Raw genomic sequence first — 27,046 nt, 5'->3', positions numbered from 1 at the left:
TTAAGCACTCTATATCAATTTTTTTGATTTAGAAAGCGAAAAAATATTTACGTTAGGTGCAATTTGTGTCTGATGAGCCACAAACCTGAGACTGATGAAGTGACATTAATCCCAGCAAAGAAATAAAATATTGTTCAGTCAACTGTTCAATTGAACCAGAGAGCATAAAGTAATTTTTCTGGGTGAGTACTACTGGTCATGAGTCCACTAACAGCTTCTGTAGACATCCCACAAAATGAAGCTAAATGTTATTTGAGCTTTTTGCTGCCCACTTTGGTCATGTTGAATACGAAGCTGACTAAAGTTGGTACAGACCTTAAATATGCCTCACCTCTGGTTCGTACACTTCAATATGGGCTCGATGAGCGTTTTGGTCATGAACTTGACCACAAAGATTTGATTCTGGCTGCAGTAATGCTGCCACAGTTTCATTTTTGTTGGGTTGAAGACAGCTAAATTAAGAAAAAATACAAAGAACTTCTTTTTGAAGCAATGAAACCAGTAAAGCTGTCATCAGAACAAACTGCACCAGCTTCATCCAGCAGCGATTGAGGTGATCAAGATGGCTTCTTCTGTTTTCAGAATGTTGATGGCAGTTACAGAAGTGATGTTGTTGCTGAATTGGACCTATTTCTAAATAACAATTCTCATGAAGTGATCAGTGTATCACAGTTTCCTCATATCAAGGCACTGTTGTTGAAATATGGCTAACCTTATATGTCGAAAAGTTCCATAATTACATGTGATCAAATACTAAGACTGTAATCCCTCCTGATAATTGTAAGCCACATTGAACCGAAACCTGTTTTTGGATAATTGTGGGATATAAGAATGGAGAAATAAATAAATAAATAAACAACACAGGTTTGCCTTCGAGTGATCCTGTTGAAAAGGCTATTCAGCATGGGCAGACAAATTATGACTCCAAGAAGATGCAGAATGACAAACATTTTGAAATGCAATTAGTCCTTCATTGTAATAGGAACTGTTTTAGTTAAAGCATTAGAAGATGTTATACTTCAAAAACAGTGTCTTGATACAAGGAATCTACCTCTCATGCCATCCTAGATCCACGTCAATCCGGCTTGCGCCCTCTACACTCGACAGAAACAGCACTCTCTAAAGTCTGCAACGACCTCCTCCTCGCCAAATCCAGAGGCCACTATTCCATCCTCATCCTGCTCGATCTATCCGCTGCGTTTGACACTGTCAATCATGATTTACTTCTTACCACATTGTCCTCTTTTGGGTTCCAAGGCTCTGTCCTCTCCTGGTTCTCCTCTTATCTCTCCCACCGCACCTTCAGAGTACACTCTCATGGATCTTCCTCCACTCCCATCCCATTATCTGTTGGAGTTCCCCAGGGATCTGTCCTTGGACCCCTCCTCTTCTCAATCTACAGCTCATCCCTAGGCTCACTGATCTCATCTCATGGTTTTCAGTATCATCTTTATGCTGATGACACCCAGCTATACCTCTCCACACCAGACATCTCCGCGGAGACCCAGGCCAAGGTATCGGCCTGCTTATCCAACATTGCTGCCTGGATGTCCAACCGCCACCTAAAGCTGAACATGTCCAAAACCGAGCTCCTCGTCTTTCCACCTAAACCCACCTCTCCTCTTCCTCCACTCTCCATCTCAGTTGACAACACCCTCATCCCTCCCCGTCCCATCTGCCCGCAACCTCGGAGTCATCTTCAACTCCTCCCTCTCCTTCTCTGCGCATATCCAACAGACTGCCAAGACCTGTCGCTTCTTCCTCTTCAACATCAGCAAAATTTGCCCTTTCCTATCTGAGCAAACCACACAAACTCTCGTCCATGCTCTCATTACCTCTCGCCTTGACTACTGCAACCTACTCCTCACCGGCCTCCCACGTAGCCATCTATCCCCCCTTCAATCCGTTCAGAACGCTGCCGCACGTCTTATATTCCGCCAGAACCGATATACTCACATCACTCCTCTCCTCAAGTCACTTCACTGGCTTCCGATCAGATACCGCATACAATTCAAGCTTCTCCTCCTTACCTACAAATGCACCCGGTCTGCGGCTCCTCACTACCTCTCTACCCTCATCTCCCTCTATGTCCCCGCCCGTAACCTCCGCTCACAGGACAAATCCCTCCTGTCAGTTCCCTTCTCCACCACTGCCAACTCCAGGCTCCGCTCATTCTGCCTTGCCTCACCCTTTGCCTGGAACAATCTTCCTCAACCCCAACGCCAAGCTCCCTCCCTACCCATTTTCAAATCTCTGCTTAAAACTCACCTCTTCAATGCCGCGTTCGGCACCTAACCTCTCATGAAATATAGTATTACCTACCAAACGGACTCTACACTTGTCTTTAGATTGTACACCTGTCTTTTTAGATTGTAAGCTCCTTGAGCAGGGACTGTCCTTCCATGTTAAATTGTACAGCGCTGCATAACCCTAGTAGCGCTTTAGAAATGTTAAGTAGTAGTAGTAGTCATTGGACAAATTTCTAAATGACACTTCAAAAACTGGAACTCTATGATCAAGCTGAACAAGTTTTTTGTTTCTTTGCTGGCACTGATGCCAGAAGAAGGCTCTGCCTGGTGCTGCCACACTGAGAACGGCTGAACATAGATAATGTTTAATTGATTTCTGCACTGCTCATATGCTAGCTAGTTTCATGGTTTTCTCCCCCTTATTTGAATTAAATCTCTCTCTTATTGTATTGATCCCTATTATTTGAGGACTTGAGCATTTTCTGTTTAGATGTTTTCTTTGATAATGGATGGATTTCCACTTAATAGAATTAATTCTATGTAATGCCGAAACAACTGTTTATATCCATGAGTTAAAATGTAACTAAAAGTAACATATGACTGTCACAGTAACTTAACATATTACTTTCATTAAACAAGTAACTAGTAACTGTAATATATTACTTTTTCCTTGCAGTAACTAGTAGCTTTAATATATTTTTTTTTACAAAGTAGTGCCCAACAGTGCTTTCAGGGGTGAAAACTATTCACGTATATTAAAATAGCAATAGAAGTTGACATGTTTTGCTTTACATGGTATAAGCATATGCAGTTCCTTTTAGCCCCATAATAAATGATATTCAAAAGGATATACACTGCTACCTGGTGTTTTAATATCAGAAGGATCTGCATGAGCTAAACCACAAATGCCTTTGTTCTTTTTACTACCTTATTATTATTATTTGCATAGTGCTACCAGGCATGCAAAATGAAGGTTCCAGAAAAATAAACCAGGCAGTAACAGTCTCACTGCTTCTAGATTTTTAGTGTTCTAAAAGTTTGTTGATACCACTGACTTGATTTACAGACAGACATACCTTTCGATATTTCTTCCTTGCCAAATAACCCCGAGTAAATGCTTGTATGGTTAAAGTAGCCACAATGATAAGTTGGTAAAGCCGACGAACGAGGAATCCACGAGTGTACTTCTGAATAATTATAGCTGCCCAGGCACGCTTTAAAGCCGTTGCACTTATGGCTTGTCTTAATTAGAAAACAAAAGTCAAGTTAATTCTAGGGATAGCATTTGTGTTAAAATATATGTCCCCAAAAGGTGAAATGATCTTAATAGGTTAAAAATATTTGGGTTATTATTTTAGGAGCATCCCCACATGTAAGCAACAGCTTTTAAACATGTAGAGCGGCATACGTACAAGCCATTTCAGAAAAGGGAACTATTTATACAAGATGATACTCACCACACAGACATGGGGAGGGACAAGCCTATTATAGTGGTGTGGATGCTGCATCTTACAAAGGGAATCCACACAGACAGAAAAGAATCTGGATATTAATTTTACACCTGCAACCAGGCACATATAAGAGCCTGCTATAAGGGGCAGGTGCCAATGCTGAGGTTCATTCCCCCCCCAGAGCACCCTCCCCCAAGATATGGTTACCCCACCCCTGCCCAATCATAGCTATGGGCCACTGATGTCCCTCCCCTGATCCTCCTCCATGATCATATATAATCTGCCCCCACTAAGTACCTTCCCCTGGGCAGAATTCCCCCCCCTTCCAATTGGCAGGTTGATCTCTAGCAGTAATACTGTGAGATTACTACTAGGGTTCACGGTGGCCATTTGGAACCCAGGACCATCACAAATAGGCATCACTCCTACTCCCGCTACAAGCCAGGAACCCTCCCAATAACATTGGGAATGGGTTGTTTGGTGTTGCTGGGAGGGGAATCGGGGGTGTTCAGGAGGTAGGGGATCAAACATGATCATGAGAGGTGGGGAGGGATATCAGAGGCTAGCAGCCATGATCAGGAGAGGGGGGGGGGGGAAACAACGCCAATGGGAGGCAAAATCAGGGCAACAGTGAGCAATTTCAAAAGGTTGCCCATATATACATGTGGGTAGGTATTGTACATGCATTTTTCTCCCATATGGGGCTTCTTTTTAATCACTGCTCCTGCTGGGCATGGAAAGACATACACACATGCAGTCCTGCACTTATTTTACCAAAGGCTCTAGGTTTGGCTGAGGTTCTTGTAAAATAAGAACATAAGAGTAGTCATACTGGGTCAAACCAATGGTCCATCTAGTCCAGTACCCTGTTTCCAAATAGTTGCCAAGCCAGGTCAAAAGTACCTGGCAGAAACCCAATTAGTAGAAACATTCCATGATACCAATCCTGGGGCAAGCATGGAATTCCCCATGTCCCAAGCTGGACATCTGAATTCTCCTGTCTACATCTTTGAAAGGCTCTTAGTGTAAGGCATCATACCAGTGGCGTAGCTAAGTGGGGCCACAGGGGCCTGGGCCCCCCCCCCCCAAATTTCATCTGGGCCCCTGGTTTTGCTGGCGGGGGTCCTCAACCCCTGCCAGCTGAAGCCTTGCTCAGTGCCGGTCTCTGGTGCCACTACGTTGCCTGCCCTGCTGTCTCTTCCTCCTCACGTCCTGCACACTTCTTTACGTGAAACTGAGCTCAGTTTCACTTAAAGGAGAATGCAGGACGTGAGGAAGAGAGAGCAGGGCAGGCAACGCGGTGACACCGGAAACCAGCACTGGAGAAGGCTTCAGCTGGCAGGGGCTGGGGACCCCCCACCAACAAAGGTATTTGCTGCTGTGGGGTATGGCAAGGTGGGGGGGGGGGGGTAAAGTGGCAGGGGGGAGGCAGTGGTAGGGTGGCAGACTAAAATGTGCCCCCCACATTAGGCTCTGGCCCCCTCCCACCGCGAGGTCTGGCTATGCCCCTGCATTGTACAGCACAATATGCTGTATCATGTCAGAACTACAATATGGAAAGTAGCTTGGGGCATTTTTAGGTAGTCCATCTCCCAGCCAAGCAACATTTCTGCCTGCAGCACATGGAAGGTTTGGAGCAGTCCCACAATATTACTGGAGGGAGGCAGGAAAGAGATAAAACAACCATGCCTTCTTGCCTTACTCCTAATCACTATAAGAAAATATCTCATGGGTATTCTCTAAGAACAGGCAATGGTTTTTGTATTCTTCCCTTGTTCTGGCTACAGAACTTCATATGTTATTTATTAAAGCAACAAGAAATTCCAGGCAGAACTAATAGAGCCTACATTTTGGAACAGATGTGTATCTACACACATGTCGATATGACATCCAAAAACCACAAAGTACGCTAAAAATTTTACCGAACAGCCCGCTGTCCCCGGAAGTACTGCTGAATTATAATTGCAGCTAGTCTGGCACGACAGAACTTCTTCCTCTGAACCCAGCCACGCATGTTCTTTTGGATCATAATACAGGCATTCCTTAATTTATCCGATCGGAGTTTCTCCAAATACGCAACCTGACCTGCTCTGAAGAAGATTTTGGTTCTTCCAAATTGATACTGGTTAGGATCCTAGAAAAGAAAATGGGATATGTTAAGTAAAATTACTGCTTAAAAACTTTAGAAGCCATTTTAAAAAATAGACCACACCGCTTGCAGACCCGTGGGCCCTCTATCCTTTTTTATAGCAGCTAAGCTCTTTTAGAATACATAAGAACCATTGTAGCACTTTGCAGCTTTATGGAACCATCTCAAGAAGCAACTCTGAGAAAATAAAAAACAGATAGCCTTGGTCCTCAATATTGCTTAATGTGAAGAAACTAAGCAAATTCACACACTAGCTAGGCTTTAAAAAAAAAACAAAAACAACATGAAAACACTGGTACCAAGAAAAGTATGATACAGCTGACTTTGTGGAAGAAGGGGATGCATTGGGGGAGGGGGCTTCAGGAGGGGAGGAGGCATGTGGGGGGGGGGGTCTAGAAGTGGGTAGGTTCTTGTTGAGGGGGGGGGGGGGGAGGAAGGGATTGGGAGGAGGCCAATGCTCTTGGGAGCTGGTTTCAGGAGAAGCAGCACATTTAAAATAAAACTTGATAATCATCCCACTACACAGTTAGCTAACCAGGAAGTGGGATAAATATTGTGCCTGCCCTGTTCCATTTTGGTTTTAGCCAGAGCCTGGGCAGATCCAAGATATTTAGTGCCTGAACCCGCATAGGTGCCAGCATTGAACATTGGAGCGTAATTCAGCCCATGGTGAACAGTGTTTCAAAAAGCACTGACCACCACCAGCTGAATATTGAGCTGTTAGATTCTAAGAGACGGGGAAAATAACCTAATGTTCCTCAAAAGGCATGAGTTAAACCCAGTTTCCCTTCCCTTCCACTACACACATTGCAGGAGTCCAAATAATGTACCTAATGCAGCATCATAAAAATATAATATACAAGAGGTAGAAAGCTTTATTTAGAAAGTGTAAAGGGATGCAATAATGAGAAACATCTCTAGATTTCAAACTGCCTGATCTGTTCATTTCCACTGCAAGAGATATTATGCTGTTTTACTGCTGAGAAAAAAAAAAGCTAATGGCCAAAACACAAATGCTTAAGCTCATGACCAGCAAACACTTTCACATAGCACACTTCCCCTATGAGGAAAGGCTAAAGTGGCTAGGGCTCTTCAGCTTGGAGAAAAGACGGCTGAGGGGAGGTATGATAGAGGTCTATAAAATGATGAGTGGAGTGGAAAGGGTAGACGTGAATCGCTTGTTTACTCTTTCCAAAAAAATATTAGGACTAGGGGCACGCAATGAAGCCACAAAGTAGTAAATTTAAAACAAATCAGAGAAAATATTTCTTCACTCAATGTGTAATTAAACTCTGGAATTAGTTGCCAGAGAATGTAGTAAAAGCAGTTAGCTTAATGGGGTTAAAAAGGGTTTGGACGGCTTCCTAAAGGAAAAGTCCACAGACCATTATTAAAATGGACTTGGGGAAAGTCCAGTGCTTATTTCTAGAAAAAGCAGCATAAAATGTGTTGTACTGCTTGGGACCTTGTCAGGTACTTATGGCTGGACTTGATGGACCTTCGGGCTGTCCCAGTATGGCAATACTTATGTACTTAACTAGCATAGACAGACTGACCTGAATTAGCCTCTGCAACACAGTCTTGCAAATCTGTTTCTTGTCATTAGACAAAAGCTCTTGCTGTGTCATGAGAATGCTATAACGGCCAAAAAATTCAATATATGTCCACCTATGAAACAAAAGCAAAACACAAGTATATAAATAAAACTACAATACTTCTGAAAGTATAACCAAATGAAGTAAAAGTGTACCTGGATGGATAGCTCTGTGCACTGATCCGGATAGTCTCCAGAACCCCACACGCTCGGAGCTGCTGAACAACTCTTCTGGAGTCATATCTGAGATCCAAAACAGGCACTCATAAACCATCTCAAACCATTCAGTTATTAAATATTGTTCCTTATAACAAAGGAAAGACTAAAAAATGCCCTCCTTAAACAGGGCAAGAAAGATTACATAGCAAAACCTGTACTAAATATTCTTTTTATTTACTTACTGTCTTTTTTGAAGAAATATGTTCCAGGCGATGTACAGCAAAAATAAGTCAAACATAGGCATCAATTACAGCAGTAAAAATATTCAAACAGTACATATGGTACAGTATGCTACATACAATAAAACATCTCAATAGACAGCACAGGGTGTAAGCAGAAGTGGATCAAATAGACAGAGTAATGGGAGTTACAAAAACACTGGACTAACTTAAAGCTGCACTTGAAGTTCTTTTGTCTTATTAGGGCCATTTTCAAAACTGCATTTCAATGTAGTCTGTGGGTACTTTAACCCAGGATGGTGCATAAATTCTCAAAGGGAAGGTAGGCTTTCCTTTTGAAAACAGCCCTAGAAAAAAAGTACTTGTGAAATCTGCACCTGCGTCATCAGCAAATCCCTTTCTGAGCTCAGCTTAGTGTGCTTAGATTTTAAAATGTAAAACTACACGTACTGTTGCCTCCCCAACCTAAAGAGTACAAGTATGTTAATTTTTCTATCTGGTAAATCATCAAAACCGTATTGAGACATTCTGCAATAGATCGCGGGAAAGAACGTCTCAATGCCCTAACGATGACAGATCTAGCAGCTAACAACAGACCATTTATCAAATGTCTATATATAGAAGGGAACTGAAAAATTATAAGACAAATTTTGATGAGGACTGCAATCCCTTTCTACTTTGGACAACAAATATGCAGCTCTTGTTTTGGATTTGATTTGTGCCTTCTTTCCTTTTAAATATGAATGTTCTATTTACTGTTCTATTAAATGTTCTATTTACTGTTAATGTTATGTAATGTTCTTGATTCGGAAAGTTGATCCTGTTAAAAACAGACTTAAAAAAGGATTTGGAACGAAAAAAAAATTAAAATAATAAAGAAGTAAAGGTATGCATGTTACACAAAAATGGATCGTAGAACATCATGCTTAGACACAGACAGGGAGCAAATCTGTATACAATAGCCACTAAGGGTCCCTTTTACTAAAGAGTGCCGAAAAATGGCCTGCGCTGTAGACATGTGTATTGGACGTGCGCAGGTCAATTTTTCAGAGCACATGCTAAAAAGGCCTTTTTTTTGGGGGGGGGGGGGGGGGGGGGCAAAAATGGGCGTGCGGCAAAATGAAAATTGGTGCACATCCATTTTGGGCCTGAGACCTTACTGCCACCCAATGACTTAGCAGTAAGGTCTCACGAATTAACCAGATGGTAATCGTCAGCACAAGTACAATGCTGATTACTGCCCAGTTAGCGCTGCATGCCAGAAATTTTCCAGGGCGCGTAGTGGGCGCACATAGAAAATGAAATTACTGCCCGGGCCACACGGTAGCCAGGCGGTAGCTCAAAATTGACGTGCGTAGGATTGAAGATTAGTCTCATGGAGGATAATTCTCTAAAGGGGCATTTACATTTGGGCACCTACTTCAAGCCTATTCTATAAAGTAAGGTAGGTGCTTACTTTTGTTCATAAAATACCAGCATAACATACCAAAAGCATATGCATATTCTAGCTGCAAACGCTGATGTAAATGTTCATGCCTCACTTGGAAAAGTATATGCACAGATTATAGTATTGTATAATGTGTATGCATAACACTGCATTTCACCCAAGCTTATATGGATGCCCACCCATAAACTACGCGTTATGAATTTCAAGTGCATGTTACAGAATAACAGCCATCTGCTAGTCATTTACATGTGTACACGTCAAAATATACCAGCATTTCTGTGCATTCTTCCCATCTAAATTTAGGCAGCTCCTTATAAAATTATCCCTTATGTGGATAACTTTCTGCAGGGAGTTTTGCTAAGATGCTTTTTTGATTTTGAAAGTTTGCATGTAAACCCTTACTCCATCAGATTCCACCCCCACCCAAAATGCCTTTCCATGTGCTTAAAATTGTGTGCACAACAAAGGCGTAGCCAGACCTTGATTGGGGTGGGGGGTCCGAGTCCAAAGTAGGGAGCACACTTTATCCCGTCAACCCACCACAACCCCACATACCTGGCCTGGCGGGGATTCCCCAGCCCTTCCAGCACAAGCCTTCCTGTAGTGATACTTGGTGCTGCGCTGCCTGCCCTGCTTTCCCACCCTAATGCTCATGGCTCAGTTTTAGTGAAAATTAAAACTAAGCATGTGCGCGAGGGAGGGGAAGCAGGGCAGGAAAGTGCGGTGGCGAATATTATCACAGGAAAGCTTCTGCTCGTGGGGCTTGGGGACCTCTGGCAGGCAAACCAGCACATTTTGGGGGCCTGAACCCCAAATTGGGAGCCCAGGCCCCAAAGGCCCCCCCCCCTCTCCCCGTACTTCTATGGTCATAGGTTGTAACATTTACATCTTGTATAGAGTAATGGCATTTACATGTGTTTGTGCACAAATAACTGTCAAAATTTCACCTAAGCACCATTCTTTAACTACATGTGTTTGGAGCAGGGCTCTGTTTCAAGGGCACAGGTCTGCTCAATAGCATTTTTGAAATAGACAGGAGCCCTTGAAACAGAGTCTTGCTCCAAACACAATATCATATATGAAAAGAATTCTGAGAAGGGAATTGGAAATTATTTTGTTTTGGATAGGTGTGAAATGAAGAGAAATCATACTTAGAAGAAAATTAGTGGTGACTGAAAATACAGACTGAAGATTGTATCAATGGAAATAGTTCCATTCTATACATTTGACCATGGTGAACTATATTCCTTTTGTATGATGGTCCAACTAAGTTATATTATGAAACTTTGAGAGTTTTTTGATATACAGATGTTATAAAGACAACAGAGTCACCTATGTGCCTTTACAAAATAGGCTCCTACTTTAATCTCCAAGAGGAAATGCTCAAAAGTATTGATCATGTTTTCGTTTTCAAAACTGGAGCATAATTGGTGTGGAAAGTAATGGTGGACTTTTACCCAAAGTGAAAGGTCTGAAAACTGCCCTTCTATTTATACACACATCATTTTGTTAGGAAATATATATTTACACTTGTGTCTGAAATACACACATAACATCAAAACAAGCTACAATGGGAATACAAATCAAATAAATGTATAAGTTTCATTTATTTGTACGGTATTGAAAACCTGGCAGTTTAAGTTCACTAAATGTATACGTACTCAAATGGAAGTTTCTCATCATTTGGCTTTATGCATCTGACATAGTGAGGCGTGGTGGCATTAAGTGTTTCCATGAGTAAAGACAGGGAACTGCGGAACTATAACACAGACACGACAGTATTCAATGGACACATTAATACATCTGACATCAGGCCATCAAGTCCTTATATTTGGTTTGATATACAACAGTTGTTAATAATACAAAAATCACACTCAGCTACATCCTCAGAGTTAATTCTTTCTCCATTGTAGAATGCATTTCTATCTAGTTTAGTTTCAGAGTAAAAAAAAAAAAAAGGCCCGAAGTTTGCATTTTCTAATAAATAGCTACTGAAGATAGTTCAATATGCCTATACTCCATCGATCGATCAGGTTCAGGCTCCTGAGATCTAATGTGGTATATGATTTATTGGCAAATGAACATTGCAGAAAAACATGTTTTTTTTGGAAGCTAGTGTTGCTGTTAAGTATATTTTTTAAAATGAAAAACACTGCATAGTTGAATCTCAATCTATGTGGAAAGCAACAGGGACCAAAGTAATTTTTAGAGAATCTCATCAGTTGTTTTCCTAAGGAACATCATCATCAGGGCTGTTAATGGTTTATGAACCTTCCTCAATGCAAAATCTGAAACAAAAATGTCTAGAATCCCCATGCACATATTGCTGGAACACCTGAGACTACATATATTCTGTTCTTATTTCCATATTACTAAAGTTGCTTGAAATATATTATAAGAAGTGTTAAAGGAATGGCATACGTGTTTTAATAAACAGCAGGAAAAAAAGGTGAGGGGGGGGGGGAATTTCATGAAATCTACTACCGCAAATCCTCAAAATGAGAGAAGGTTCAAGCCAATAAGGGAGGGAAAAAAAAAGACATTTACTACTACCGAGACCATATAACTTGCCCTCTTAAGCACCATTCAGCCAGACACTGGTTATAAAGCCTCACTGTCCATCACACCTAATACCACTGATTAACTCTACAGAAAACTTTTTAAAAACAGGAAGGTTCAATAAAACCACCTAATGGCACAATAGGCAAAGAACAGGCCATACCCAGAGCCAAAGGCTGTGGCTAGAGCTGGAGCACCAGCAAGTCTCTAATGGCCTGAATCATTGGAGAGAAATCAGGAAATACACTTAACTTTATGAGCATGAAATAAATGCTTCTCTTGGACAACCTTGCGAAATACTTCAAGGAAAAAATTATACAAATACGACTTAAAATACCCACCAGCCCTACTGAATACGCCACACTCCTAGACTGTCTAGACCCAGAAGACGGAATATACCCAGCAGACAGGATCTGGACCGAATTCAAACTACTGTCAGAGGACCTCATCTCTAAAACGCTCAAAAGATTCGCCAAATCCCATTGCAAACTAGATATCTGCCCAAACAACCTCATGAAATCAGCTCCTCAACAATTCATAACAGACCTAACGAACCACGTGAATTTCATGCTACAAAACGGACTTTTCCCAAAGGAAAAGGAAAAATTTTACTTACCCCAATACCCAAAGACACAAAGAAAAATGCAAGCGAAATAACTAACTACAGACCAGTAGCATCTATTCCACTAATAACCAAAATAACCGAAGGGATGGTAACCAAACAACTCACAAATTATCTCAACAAGTTCTCAATACTGCATGATGTGCAATCAGGATTCCGGTCAAATCAGAGCACAGAAACAGTCCTAATCACCCTTATGACCAAATTCAAACAAATGATTGCTACAGGCACCAACATACTCCTCCTACAATTTGACATGTCAAGTGCCTTTGACATGGTTGACCACGGAATTCTATTGCACATACTTGGATATTTTGGCATCGGAGGCAATGTCCTAAACTGGTTCAAGGCATTCCTAATCTTGCGCTCATATCAAGTCACATCAAATTCAACTACGTCTGCTGCATGGACACCTGAATGTGGAGTACCGCAAGGATCCCCCCTTTCACCAACTATTTTCAACCTAATGATGATTCCCTTGGCAAAACTTCTATCAAATCATAACCTTCACCCTTACATATACGCAGATGATGTAACAATATATATTCCTTTCAAACAAGACATTAATGAAATCTCCAACGAAATCAACCAGAGTCTACACATCATGAATACCTGGGCAGATGCATTCCGATTGAAACTGAATGCAGAAAAAACTCAATGCCTCATACTTACCTCCCAATACAACACGAATAAATTTACTGAAATCAACACACCCAAACTACAACTGCCAATCTCCGAAACTTTAAAAATCCTAGGAGTCACAATCGACCGCCACCTAACACTTGAAACTCACGCAAACAACACAACCAAAAAGATGTTCTACTCCATGTGGAAACTGAAAAGAATAAGACCATTCTTTCCGAGATCCGTCTTCCACAGCCTAGTGCAATCACTCATACTCAGTCATCTGGACTACTGTAACTCATTATATGCAGGCTGCAAAGAACAAATACTGAGGAAACTTCAAACAGCCCAGAATACAGCAGCCAGAAAACCAAAATACGAAAGTGCAAAACCCTTACGTGAGAAGCTGCACTGGCTCCCACTCAAGGAACGTATCACCTTTAAAGTATGCACTTTAGTCCACAAAATCATCCACGGTAAAGCCCCTGCATACATGTCTGAATTAATAGACCTACCACCCAGAAACGCTAAAAGATCATCCCGAACTTTCCTCAATCTCCACTTCCCTAACTGCAAAGGCATAAAATACAAAGTACTACATGCATCAACCTTCTCTTATATGAGCACGCAACTCTGGAACACACTACCACGCAACCTGAAAACGATCTACGAACTAACCGACTTCCGCAAACGACTAAAGACTTATCTCTTTGAGAAAATGTATTGCAAGGATCAAAACACATGAAGTCCATACACACTAACAGAAATGCATCAATACACTTTCTTCTAAATTCTCTTACCCCGAATACTCCACCCACATATAAAATTACTTTACCTTAAGGTTTTCGTGCTATTGTTCTATCGCCCTATCTTTTCCCCACTGTAACATTCCATAGTTTCTACGCTCTAAATGTTGTTTTGACTTGACTTTGTCTTCCCACAACTCCTCATAATGTAACCCATAATTGTACTGTAACACATTGTATTTCCATCATTCACAATGTATTGTAAGCCACACTGAGCCCGCAAATAGGTGGGAAAATGTGGGATACAAATGCAATAAAATAAATAAATAATAAATAAATAAATAACTAAAACCTGGTCTTTGTTGGCAACTGGCAAAAGACTAGAGACCAATGTAGCCCAGTTAGTTGATTCTTCTACAGACAGGGCCGCCAAAGGGGAGGGGTGTGAGGGATGGGGGGAGCAAGAACCCCAGGGCCCGGCCTCCAAGGGGGGCCCAGTGCCGGCAAGGCTTCCAGAGGCAGGCAAAAGGTTCTGCTCTCTCCTGCTCCTTTATGTCAGGACCCTGGTGATTGTGTTAATGTGATAACCCAGCTCCCAGCACACAGGAGCAGAAAATGACAGACCAAGGGAGGAGAAGATGCATGAAGGTAAAGGGGGAAGGGGGGTGGTGGCGGCCTGAGTGGTGGGGGGCGACGGCGGCTGTGGTGGCCCTGACCCGGGCCTGGCTCATCTCTCTTCCAACAACATCAGTCAGATTAATATATTCCCCTCCTTCTAGTCCTCTTCAAAGCTTGGGATATAATTTTTTTATTTTTGTTACATTTGTACCCCGCGCTTTCCCACTCATGGCAGGCTCAATGCGGCAGGCAATGGAGGGTTAAGTGACTTGCCCAGAGTCACAAGGAGCTGCCTGTGCCGGGAATCGAACTCAGTTCCTGAGGACCAAAGTCCACCACCCTAACCACTAGGCCACTCCTCCATAATGAAGTCTAAGACATGTAGAGAGTTAGAGAAAGCCCCAATTTTCACAAAGTAAGTTAAAGATGTGCTATACTGGATCAGACCAAAGGTCTATCAAACCCAGTATACTGTTTCCAACAGTGACCAGTCCAGGTCACAAGCTACCAGGAGGGATCCCAAAAGGTGCATAGATTCCATGCTGCTTAACCTTTGGGATAAGCAATGGATTTCCCCAAGTCCATCTTAATGATGGTCTACGGACTTTTTTTTGTTTGTTTCCTTCAGGAACTGCTCTGCATCTTTTTTAAACCCTATACTAACAGCTTTTCAACATTTCAAACAGAGATATCATCTTACACAAGAAAATTGATAAAGTATAAATTACTTTGATGGGTTACATTTCTGAAAATCTCAATTTTACTCTGCAACAAGCTGTTCCCTTCAATCAATGACACATAGCATGCCTCAATGGCTGCAATCTTCGTACCCTGGCCTATTCTAATATCTTAGTTCTGACGTTCATTAATATGACCATGCTGGACAACAGAATATTCTTCATCTTACTCCTGATGTTAACATCTGGCCACCTGCATTACTATACCTTGCTCCCAACTGTCAAGCGGAATTGTTTGTTTACAGACTTGATCACGGGTTTTGCAGGTTTGACTTTTATACCAGTACTGAGGGCACGTGCTGGAGTTGGACTTTCTTGAAAAACATTTGCACAGAGATGAAACTGTAATAAAAGTGGAACGAGAACCTGGGTAAGTCATACACAAGTACTTTACCTGAATTAAGCAGGGGTGGGGATTTGCATTTATGGGCATACTTTTGAAAACATGTACATATATGTATACTTTTGAAAACATCACCAGGGTGATGCTCTCCTTCTAGGAAACCTCCCTCCTCCAAGGCAGCACAGGGGCTACCAGATTGGAAGTGGAACTTCTCTACAATGTCCCTGTAGGCCTCCTCTTTGTACTTCTCTGTGTCCCTCAGCTCTTCCAAGTTGCTACTCTAGCCTCATGGGAACAGATTCATTCTCCGAGACCTAGGAGCTCTTTGCATCAACCACACACATATAACCTCTCGCCAACTGGGAGATAATCATACATGTGACACTCGATGCAAAGACTGGATAGCACCCCTCTTGCTGCTGGACTACTGTCTGCATCTTAGTATTGTGTTGTTTAAACTTCTTAAGGTACAAGTGATATTAGATTAATATATATAACCTTAAGATTATATGGTATATTGTGTGACTTATTTAGTTTTTGCTTTTCAAAAAGTAATTAAAAATAATAGAAACTACCCTCTTGTTATCCTATTAGAATAATTGAATATAAGGTAAAAGTATAAATGAAGAGATGTGCTAGGGTGGGCGGGAATAAAGACTGAACTAGACCCTGCTGTACTTTCTAGAGGCTATCTGTTAATGCTGTGTGCTGTGGTTCAAGTTTTAAAAACTATGGTATGGAGACTAGTTAATAAAGTTTGCTATTTTAAAGTTCAACTGTCTTTATAAATCCTACCTTACCTCTTTTAAACCCCAACCTTTAAATCACCAAAGCACAGAGTACAAAAAAATGTTCACTTACCCAGAGACATGTCCTCTTGAGTGTCTGGCGCATGAGCTCAAGAGTTGTGTGTTAAGCACAGTTCTTGAGCACATGCCCAGAACGCCAGCTCCAAGCTAGCATATGGGCGCCCTTGCGCTGTTCTTTGAACATTGGAGGGAATAGGAGATGACCCCCCATTTACATTTTCTGTCATACCTTAGCATGAAATTTGTATTGTCCCATCCTGCACTTGTTTCCCACGGTGAGGGCCTCTGAACATGCTGCGCAAGTAAATCCGGGCGCTAGTCCAGTGCTAATAGGTTCTAGCCCCCGTGTTTACATCTGAACATTGGGGCCCTTATGACTCTGAGCAAGTCACTTACCCTTCCATTGCCCCGGGTACAAAATAAGTACTTGTACATAATACTTAACAATATGAACTTAACAATATGAACTTAACAATATGAATAATATATGAACTGCTTTGATTGTAACCACAGAAAGGCGGTATATCAAAGCACATCCCTCTTTCCCTTTATCCATGTTTATTCACCTTTGTCTTAGATTGTGCCCTTTACTGGCCAACAGCTTTATCTCAGGTTGTTCTATATTACTTGTCAAGTAGAATAACCACTAGGTTAACAAGTTTACATACCTTACTGCCTTTTAAGATGTCAATCAGCACTTCATAGACTGTGTCTCTGTTCTTCTCCAGAAACCCATCACATTGATACTCTACCTGTGTGGAGAAATACCATTAACACGCAGAACAGCTTTACTGTAGCTATCTTCAGGATAATTTTTAAAAGGCCCCCTAACTTGTGGAGCAAGTACATGTAAGGGGATATACTTCCGCTTGAAAATTATCCCATTGAAACTACATGCACATATTTTCACCTGCTATATGGCACACACACATCAAATTTTTATATTTCAATTTTTTATGGTAAACTGATCCATAATTACAGATTTACACTAAGGGATGGATTCAGTAAATGGCGTCCAAAATATAGGTGCATCGGAATAATGTGCATAGCGTTATTCTATAAACTGCATCTTACTGTACACACAGTTTATAGAATTGTACATAGGCCAGAGGAATGTGTGTACATTTAAGCATGGCCATTTACGCCACTGAAAACCTAGTGTAAATACCCGCACCTAAATGTATGCGTGTTCCCCCAAATTCTGTAACAAAGTGCATAAATTTGATTGATGCCCTCAACATGCTTACACTCCTCCCATGACTGCCCCCTTTTCAGCTATGTGTGTTGGAATTTACGCATGCCTCTTTTTAGAATATTCCTCAAAACAAGCACATGTAAATTCCAATTATGACCAATTATCACTAATTGGCTCATTACTCAATTGAGTAATGCACGTAAATGGGCAACATGCACATTTTAATGCACGCTGCTTACAGCACCTTATATAGAATCCGGTCCTAAATGTCAATAAATAGCAGGCCAAAAGCAAACAGATCTTAACAAGAATTTGAATCATTCTGTCAACAATATTTATTGTATAACAATAAATATAATTAAAAAATGATAAATCTGTATGTTAATATTCTTCTAATCAAAAACTGTAGAGATACATTAAATGCTGACAAAAGCATCTCCAGAAAAGAACATAAATTAGGACATACAAGAATTTTATTCCACTGTTACACACACCAAAATTTTTAGAAAATGTACATGCATACTCTTGAAAATCCAAAAGTATTCACATAAGCCAAAATTCCTCCCCCAGGATCACCTTTACCTGTAAAAGGTGTTCCCTGTAAACAGGAGGAGAATTAATCACATAAGTGGGTGACATCATCTCACAGTGCCAGAATGGAACAGCTCTCCCAGAGCTCAGAACTAGTGTAAGACTCTTCCCAAATACAGCAGTCCCCACAGTCTCATCGCTCAGTTTAAAGCTTAAGTCAGCTCTCAAGGACAGGGATTGGATTGTGTCTGATTAATCCTTTTCCCTACAGAAAACATCTGTTACAAGTAAGCTGTTTTATTTCTCCATAGACAACCAGGATGTAATTAGCCACACAAGTGGGCGACTGCCACACTGAGGATTGCTCCATGATCTGAGAGAATCACTGCAAGTCAGGAACAACCTATATATGAGAGTTGAGTAGCCTGTATGGACTGATTCTTCAGTACTGCTTGATCAAAGGCACTGTACCTAGGTTAAGGTCCGGTCCAGACAGAAGTGAGAAATAAAAGTATGGCGTATCAAGTAGCTACTTCAAGATATTGTCTCGAGAACTCAGCTGCCCTGATCCAATGAAATTTAAGTCAGCTGCTCAGAAGGATACCAGTTTGACCGTAGCAGAATTAAATGCAGGATACCAACTAAATTTCTTGCCCATGCTTTGCTATCACTGTACCAGGTAGTTTTACATCAAAGAAGACAAAAAACCAAGTGGAGTTGCTAAATATCTAAGATGGGGCACAGTCTGCCTGACTTCTTTAGAATGAGGAAATATCTGGAACAGAACCTTTCATTTATTTCTTTGAATGAAACTGGTTCCAATGACTTGACTTGGAGAAGCAAACTAACATCTTCTTGAACCAGATGGGCATGAGACTATGAAGCTTGGCCAAGCTGAACAGCTGTCATGGAAAAATAGATAAAAATCAAAGGTAACAACCTGTTTTGAAGATGTTGCTATGTTGGTCCATGCTTTGAAATAGAATTGTATGTGACCCCTCAACATGAAGGGCAAGGTTTAGGATGGAAAGAAATCTTATAGTGTTCAGACTCTTCAGTCAAAACGATGAATCCTATTTAGACTGATGTAAAACTGGATGCTTGGGCTGTCTCACTGGCTCTAAGACTGCCACATAAATAGGATGAAGGACTCTTTCCTAAAGAAAAAAGCTTCATCTACATTTTTAAAGGTTTGGATGCATTTCTAAAGACAACTGGTCTCTATTATTCATCATCTAGCTGGATAGCCCTAGGGTCATCCCTTCTTGCTTCTAGGGGGTAACAGCATGAAATGGGATTTGCTGTTTGGGCTTGGATAACACTTTCAAGTAACTTAGACAGCTCATTGTTAGTCTGCTCCAGCCTTAAACTTCCTATATTCTTACTATGCATCCTTCTAGCCCTGATGTTTATGGCTTAATAGATCTAAGCTGTCTTACCACAGGCTGATTAGATCTGCTGATGTACCAGAAGGATCTGAATCGACTCCCTTTTTGGAGAATCCACACATGGCTTATTCCCCATGATACACAATCCACTTCCCCCTAACCTATTCCGAACATAAAAAATGGTCCCTTCTGGGTAACAAGAAAATTGCAAACCACTCCAGATCTGCTCCAGTGCTATTCATAGGCCAAGTTGGTATGGTGAGGATAGCTTTTGGAACTTCTTCCCAGATTAGACCTGGGATTCTAATTCAGCTCTCTTTCATACAAGATTTAAAGAGGGTAATTCTATAAAGAAAGTGCTAACATTTATGTGGCAAATATTTATGTGACATGAGGAAGGACCTAGCGAAGCTTGAGGAATGGTCCAAATATTTGGCAACTACGATTTAATGCTAAAAAATGCAGGGTCATGCACTTGGGTCACACAAATCCAAGGGAACGGTACAATATGAAGTGCTTCTCTGTACAAAGGAAGAGCGAGACTTGTGGATGATTGTGTCTGATGACCTTAAAGTTTCCAAACAGGTAGAAAAAGCGACGGTCATAGTCAGAAGGCTGCTTTGGTGCGTAAGGAGAGGGATGACCAGCAGTAAAAAAAAAAAGAGGCAATTGTGCCCTTGTATAAAGTCACTGGTGAGGCCCCATTTAGAGTACTGTGTGCAGTGATCCAAGATGGCGTCTGGGAAGGTCGCATGAACACCAGCTCCTGCTGCCCTTCGCGAAATTGCAAGCGGATAACTTACCTATTTTATAATGGGTAAGAGAAAGGGGAAGCTTGGAACACCCTGCTCCACGGGTCAGGCGAATCCCCCTGCCGCTCGTCAGACGACGCTAGAGCAGTCAGGGCTAGTTGTTCAGAGGATTCAAGCCGGCGCTTCGAGCGGTCCAACGGAGATCTTGGACCTTAGTGCAGAGGGAGTGACATTGAGCCCCCCTCTGAGGATAACCCCCCTGAGGCCCGGAGGAACTTTGTTGGCGACGGAGAACCAGCCGATGGTGGTGTCCGGAAGTGTGACCCCTGCGGCTAGCAGTGGAGACCCCGTTGCTACTTCGTCTCCGATCAGAACATCATTGCAGGCAGGCTTGATGCCGAAGGCCGCTCAGCCTGTATGGAATCGGGACGAATCCTCTATGGGAAATCGGGAGATAGTGAAACCAGCGGTTATCACTATGGACTCCATTTGGGAGGCAATTCAAGGGCTAAACGCCACGCTACTCCAGGTAGCAGGTTCTTTGGAGAAGCTGTCACAGGCTCAGTTAGAGATATCCGGAAAGGTGACTGAGCAAACATCAAGGGTGGACTCAATTGAAACTGAGGTAAACTTCAATAAGAACTTTATTCAAGCTATAATGAAGGATAATAATGTTCAAAGAGAAAAAATTGAATATATGGAGAACCAACAGAGGAGAAATAACCTTCGGTTTTTGAATTTCCCTAAGTCCCCTTTAATCCCTGCCAAAGAGATGTTGAAAAAGTATTTCATTGAAATTCTGGGGATTCCCTCAGAAGCTTTTCCTCCATTGATTCGAGTTCTTTACATCTCTGGGGCAGGAAAGGGGACTATACCATCTCCTCAGCTAAATTTAACTCAGTTCCTTGAAAACTCAATGGAGGTTATCACAGAGAGGACGACACTGCTGGCAGTTTTTGCTCTGGAACTGGACCGCAATAATATATTTAGGTTGTTTTTCCGCCATATTTCCACACCTTTTCTGGGTTCGAAAATTCAGGTTTTTCCTGATCTCTCTCGAGAGACACAAAGAAAAAGGAAAGATTTCTTATTATTAAAAGCAAGAGTCCTACAATTAGGTGGGACCTTTAATCTCAAGTTTCCATGTAAATGTTATATTTCCTTACAATCCACTAATTATATTTTTTTCGAACCTGAAAAACTTAAAATATTTATAGCTAGTAAGGAGTAATCTGGCGTTAACTTGAATTGTATTTATCGGCTGCCCTGACTTGAGTCCTTGCCCTTTCCTGATTTATTTGTATTTTGGTAGATTGAGGTGGGTTATCACTTCATTTTGGTGTTTAAATATGTACCTATATCTTGGATCAATAATTTGTGGTCTAATATAATATATTGCTTTTTCCTTTTCTTTTTCTTTTCCTCTTCTGATATATGTCTATGAAAATTAGACTTTTGTAATGCCATTTATGTTTATGATATAAATGTAATGAAAAATCAATAAATAGATTATTTAAAAAAAACACATCTTTAATAAATCTGGCTCTAAGTTTGAAAACAAAAACAAAACAAAAAAAAAAAAAGAGTACTGTGTGCAATTCTGGAGACCGCACTTAAGGAAAGATATAAATAGGATGGAGTCGGTCCAGAGGACAGCTACAAAATTGGTAAGCAGTTTTGGACATAAAACATATAGGAACAGGCTTATGGACCTCAAAATGTATATTTTGGAACAGAGGAGGGAGAGAGGAGATACGATAGAGACATTTAAATATCTCAGGGACTTTAATGTACAGGAAGTGAGCCTTTTTCAAATGAAAGAAAACTCTGGAATGAGGGGGCATACGGGTGTAGTTAAGAGCAAATAGACTTAGGAGGAATCTAAGAAAGTGTTCAAGGAAAGGGAGGTAGAAGCATGGAATGGCCTCCCGGTGGAGGTCATGGAGACGAGGACTGTGTCAGAATTTAAGAAAGCATGGAACAAGCACGTGGGATACCTTAGGAAAAGGAAAAGTTAGTGGTTACGGAGGATGGGCAGACTGCATGGGCCATTTGGCCTTTAGCTGCTGTCATGTTTATATGTATGTTTCTAAATACACCTGTACTGGCATATAAGGCATGTGTATGCACATACTGTACGAGCATAAATGCCAGCAATCCAGCTGTGCACTGTTCAATAACTATGCACATATCTTTAATAGCACATAGTTTGCAAATGGACATTCCCATAGGCACAGCACACACTTAAACATGTAAATTATAGAATAAGTTGCATGTGTATCTCTGGAATCTAAGCGCTAACATTTACAACAGCTCTATGGCTGATGCAGGTGCATACACCTAAATGCTAACTGTGTATTGTGATGGAGAAATTGATTATCGATCAGAAGCAGGGAAAGGAAAAGCCCTTCTTCACCAAACCTCCAGGGGACATGTGGGAACAGGGGTGGAATAGCCAGACCAGGAGGAATAAAACTCCTGGTCAAGGGACAAGGCCATAAGGTCCATGGGAAATAGAAGAGGTGGGAGGAGAAGCACATATCAGGACAGAAAGCTAGGAGATCTCAAGGAATTCAGAACAGTGCCGTTCAAAGTCTTTTTACCCTATGAGAGAGCTAGGGAGGGAAACCAACCATGGGGAACTAAGCAAGAGGGCAGAACTCTGCTGCCCGTCTTATCTTCCGCCTAGACCGATATGCTCATATCACCCCTCTCCACAAGTCACTTCACTGGCTTCCGATCAGGTACCGCATACAGTTCAAGCTTCTCCTACTAACCTACAAATGCACTCAATCTGCAGCCCCTCATTACCTCTCTACCCTCATCTCTCCTTACGCTCCTACCCGTAACCTCCGCTCACAAGACAAATCCCTCCTCTCAGTACCCTTCTCCACCACCGCCAACTCCAGGCTCCGCCCTTTCTGCCTTGCCTCACCCTATGCTTGGAACAAACTCCCTGAGCCCATACGCCAAGCCCCCTCCCTGCCCATCTTCAAATCCTTGCTCAAAGCCGACCTCTTCAATGTCGCTTTCGGCACCTAACCATTGTACCTCTATCCAGGAAATCTAGACTGCCCCCAATTTGACTGACTGCACTCTTTGTCCTTTAGATTGTAAGCTCCTTTGAGCAGGGACTGTCCTTCTTTGCTAAATTGTACAGCGCTGCGTAACCCTAGTAGCACTTTAGAAATGTTAAATAGTAGTAGTAGTAGCTTTTAACCGTCATTTCCTCAGAGTGAAGGCAGAGAGAAGGGTGCTTCAAAAGACTCCAAAATGTTTTCTGATGTTGGGGAAGAAGAGGAACCCATCCACATAATGGGAGAGCCAGAGGAGATGGAGGTTGAGTCCTAACACACAACACAAGGTGAACACAATTTGGATTATAAATAAGTTTTTTTCCAAAGTTTTCTTTTTGTTTGAAGATCAATTGGGGAGGCAATTGACTTGTGAAGAAAGTGGGCAGTGGCCTTTCCCCTTTTCCTCTCCAAATCCCTGGAAAAGTTTTTGCTTTGGCTTCTTTTGAACTCAATGGTGCAGTTTGAGTAGCAGTACTACTAGTACTACTACTACTACTACTACTACTACTACTACTATTTAGCATTTCTATAGAGCTACAAGGCGTACGCAGCGCTGCACAAACATAGAAGAAAGACAGTCCCTGCTCAAAGAGCTTACAATCTAATAGACAAAAAATAAATAAAGTAAGCAAATCAAATCAATTAATGTGAACGAGAAAGAAGAGAGGAGGGTAGGTGGAGGCGAGTGGTTACAAGTGGTTACGAGTCAAAAGCAGTAACAATATAGGTTTGTTTTGTTTGTTTTGCTGAAAGTGCTTGGACTAGGAAATTACAAGAAGGGAAGTAGTACTTTCTGGAAGACTGGAGGGGAATATTTCTTTTCTTTGTGCCTCTTTTTTTTTTGGGGGGGGGGGGTTGGGGATTTTATTTTGGACTAGAACCTAATTTGCATGTGCTGGGTCTGTCAGGGAATATTAACCTAATTTGTTTATGAGGGGACTGCTGCTTCATTTGCATATGACAAATCTGTACATAAACTGTTTCTCCTGCGAGTTAAGTTTAAGGAAAATCATCATAAGACTTTGGAATACAATGAGAAATCCAGCAAGGATGATTTGTTTAAGAAACCCTGGTCCTAGGAGGAATATAAACTGATTTCTTAAATATGGGCTCACCCTGAGCATACCAGACCCTGAAAGGAGGGACCTGATCCTGTGTGGTGTAGTTCTTTTCTGATCCTTTTCCCGTAAAAGACTCAGGAGACCAAACCTGGGCCAGTGGAGTTCTAATACAGCACTACACACCTCGCTGACCGCTTCTGTGGACAGTATATATCCTATTATACTAGTATTCTATAAAGAAAAGTAGGTGCCTACTTTATAGAATATCCACAATCTTACTAAGTATACGGACAATTCTATAACTGGACACCTGTGGTTACACATCCCTTTGAATGCATATATGCACCAAAAAGTAGAACTTACGTATGTCAGCATCCTAAGTGCTTTTCTACAAGGCCGTGCATAAGTGCTATAGCTCACAAATGTAAGGGGGATGTATATGTGGCTGGAGCATGAGGGGCGGGGGCATTGCTAGGGCATAACTAAGTTATGCATACCCATGCCACATTTAGATGCCAGAAGTTATACTAGGTCTATGGCTGTTCTAACTATGGGTGTCTAAATGTAAGGTGCACTGATACCAGGTAACCCCTAGTATTCTAGAATGGAATCTGGGTGCCCAGAAGTAATTATGGAATAGGCTGTCATGGCGCAGCATTGGGGCTCCTGTAATAAGGTGCCCACTTATAGAATTGTCACCTATATGCTTAAAAAAACAAAAACAAAAAAACAACAACAGGCCTTGCACAAAAAAAAAGTCATGTATTTCCAAAACCTGACCATCTCTGGGAAAAGGTGACTAAAGTAGAAGGTCCACAATGTTAAGAATAGCTGATTTCTCATGTCATGGGTCCATAAGCTGTCTGAGAAAGTTACCTGTGTTTGTACTTCTATAATTAAAAACAAATTTTTTTAATATAAAAAGATAGGGTTTGAACTATTGTATTACAAACTGTTGCTCTAACAGAATTCATTTTTTTGTTTCTGGAGTCACCTTTTCTCAGAGATGGTCACAAATAAGGTCTATTATTACATTAAAAAATTATTTGTCCCCTGTACCAGTTCAATGAACTCTGTTGAACTAATTCTCTGCTTTGAATTATTAATTCTGACTAAGAGCAAATATTTTTACATGATAGTAAACTGGCAATTCTGAAGTAAAAATTTACAAAACAAATCATAATCTGCGCATCATTATAACTACTACTACTACTACTATTTAGCATTTCTATAGCGCTACAAGGCATACGCATTATAACAGATATCTGGCTATCCACCACCACCAATGCATCATGTTTAAAGTCTGCTATCCCATCTCACAAATACTACAAAATGTTTCAGAACTCCATGTCACATGAAAAACAATATAAGAAAACTAAACCTACTTTATCAGCAAAATGCTGAATGATAAATCCCCTGTTTGACATTCTGGGCTTTTCAAATAGTGGATTCTTGTCAATGTAGTTATTGTAGAGCTTCTGAAGCCAATTCTCATCCGTACCCTGTGGCAACTGTAGCAGAAAGACTGAAATGAGGAAAATGAATCCATTCTCATCCTTTTACATTTTAAAAAATGACAGAAAAACCGCTACCACACTCCCTTGACACAAATGCAACTTCAAAGCTAAGCCAGTCTAAATTAACAGGAATTCCTTTTATCTGCTCAAAAGAGAGGGAGCAACAAATTCCATAAGCCATCTTGGTCTTTGTGGGGAGAGGGAGGAGAGATTAGAATCTTTAATGAGTAGAACATCTTTTAGATTGGAGGGACCAAACAAACTAATCTATGGCTCCTCCCCTAAGTTCTCTATTTATGGTGCTATGGACAAAAAATTGGTTAGGCCATGGCTCCACTGGACCACCCATTTCTACTGCCTATGTGTAGGCTGGTCCTGGGTGTCTCCAAAGTACATGTGCTACAACACCTTTGTTTTTGGTCCCATAAAAAGGTATCACAACCTACAAAGAAAGTTGTCAAGAAACAATACACTTATGAACGTCAAGCAATCCTGGCTAATTACAAAATTGTACTAGATATGTTGGGAGGATAATTTTCAAAGTCATTTCTGTTCACCTAGGACATCGGATACTCCAGGGCTGGCCCTGCTCCCCCCTCATAAAACTTTGTCCTTTATTGTGCCATGTAGTAGCATCAATAGAAGGATTTAAGATTAAATAGTTATTAACAACAAAAAAGTATGTGAATGTTTTTGAGAGGCATATAAGAAATTGTCCAAAACTTACCAAACACTCCTCATCCAGTAACTCCAAAATTCCCATCTTAGCCTCAATTAGGTCAATAACTGGCTGATTGTCATAAAAATCTATCAAAGTCCAGGGAATGTCTTCTTTCATGTATTCTTCTTGCTCAAGTTTAAAGACGTGCTGTAATAACATTCAGAAAAACAAATACTTCCATGTAATAAAGAGCAAATATGAAGTATATCTCGTTGTTTTGCAACTGGTGCATACTAAAGACATGAATAAAATCTGAAGTTGGAATGATTTGGTCCTATGCAAGCCAACTGACTGAAAACCCCACATTTCATATAAATATCAGACACTACAAAGATATGCAAAAAATAGCATAAAAAACACCAGCACAAATATATTACAAAATACTTCTGTAAAGATCTCCAAAAGTAGCTTAAAATAAATGTTTATAAGGATGGGGTAAACATAATATTGCCCTTATA

The 27,046-nt window shown here is 41.1% G+C and overlaps 1 protein-coding gene across 2 annotated transcripts in view; it reads right to left on the bottom strand.

Annotated features, from left to right (window-relative positions):
• The window catches only part of MYO5C (myosin VC), a 191,596-nt gene that overhangs the window by 82,321 nt on the left and 82,229 nt on the right, over positions 1-27,046 (bottom strand). For both annotated transcript variants that reach the window (XM_030189295.1, XM_030189302.1), the window contains 9 exons: positions 26,595-26,735; positions 25,736-25,861; positions 17,015-17,098; positions 15,402-15,536; positions 10,950-11,047; positions 7,600-7,686; positions 7,406-7,517; positions 5,623-5,834; positions 3,326-3,491 (listed from right to left, as the gene is read on the bottom strand). In XM_030189295.1, the coding sequence (XP_030045155.1) occupies positions 3,326-3,491; positions 5,623-5,834; positions 7,406-7,517; positions 7,600-7,686; positions 10,950-11,047; positions 15,402-15,536; positions 17,015-17,098; positions 25,736-25,861; positions 26,595-26,735 (1,161 nt within the window). The remainder of the gene's footprint in view (positions 1-3,325; positions 3,492-5,622; positions 5,835-7,405; positions 7,518-7,599; positions 7,687-10,949; positions 11,048-15,401; positions 15,537-17,014; positions 17,099-25,735; positions 25,862-26,594; positions 26,736-27,046) is intronic.

This window comes from Microcaecilia unicolor, chromosome 1 (genome assembly GCF_901765095.1).
Source record: "Microcaecilia unicolor chromosome 1, aMicUni1.1, whole genome shotgun sequence".
Classification (NCBI taxonomy): Eukaryota; Metazoa; Chordata; class Amphibia; order Gymnophiona; family Siphonopidae; genus Microcaecilia; species Microcaecilia unicolor.
The sequence above is the reverse complement of the archived record's forward strand: the minus strand, read 5'-3'. Positions and strand labels throughout refer to the sequence as shown.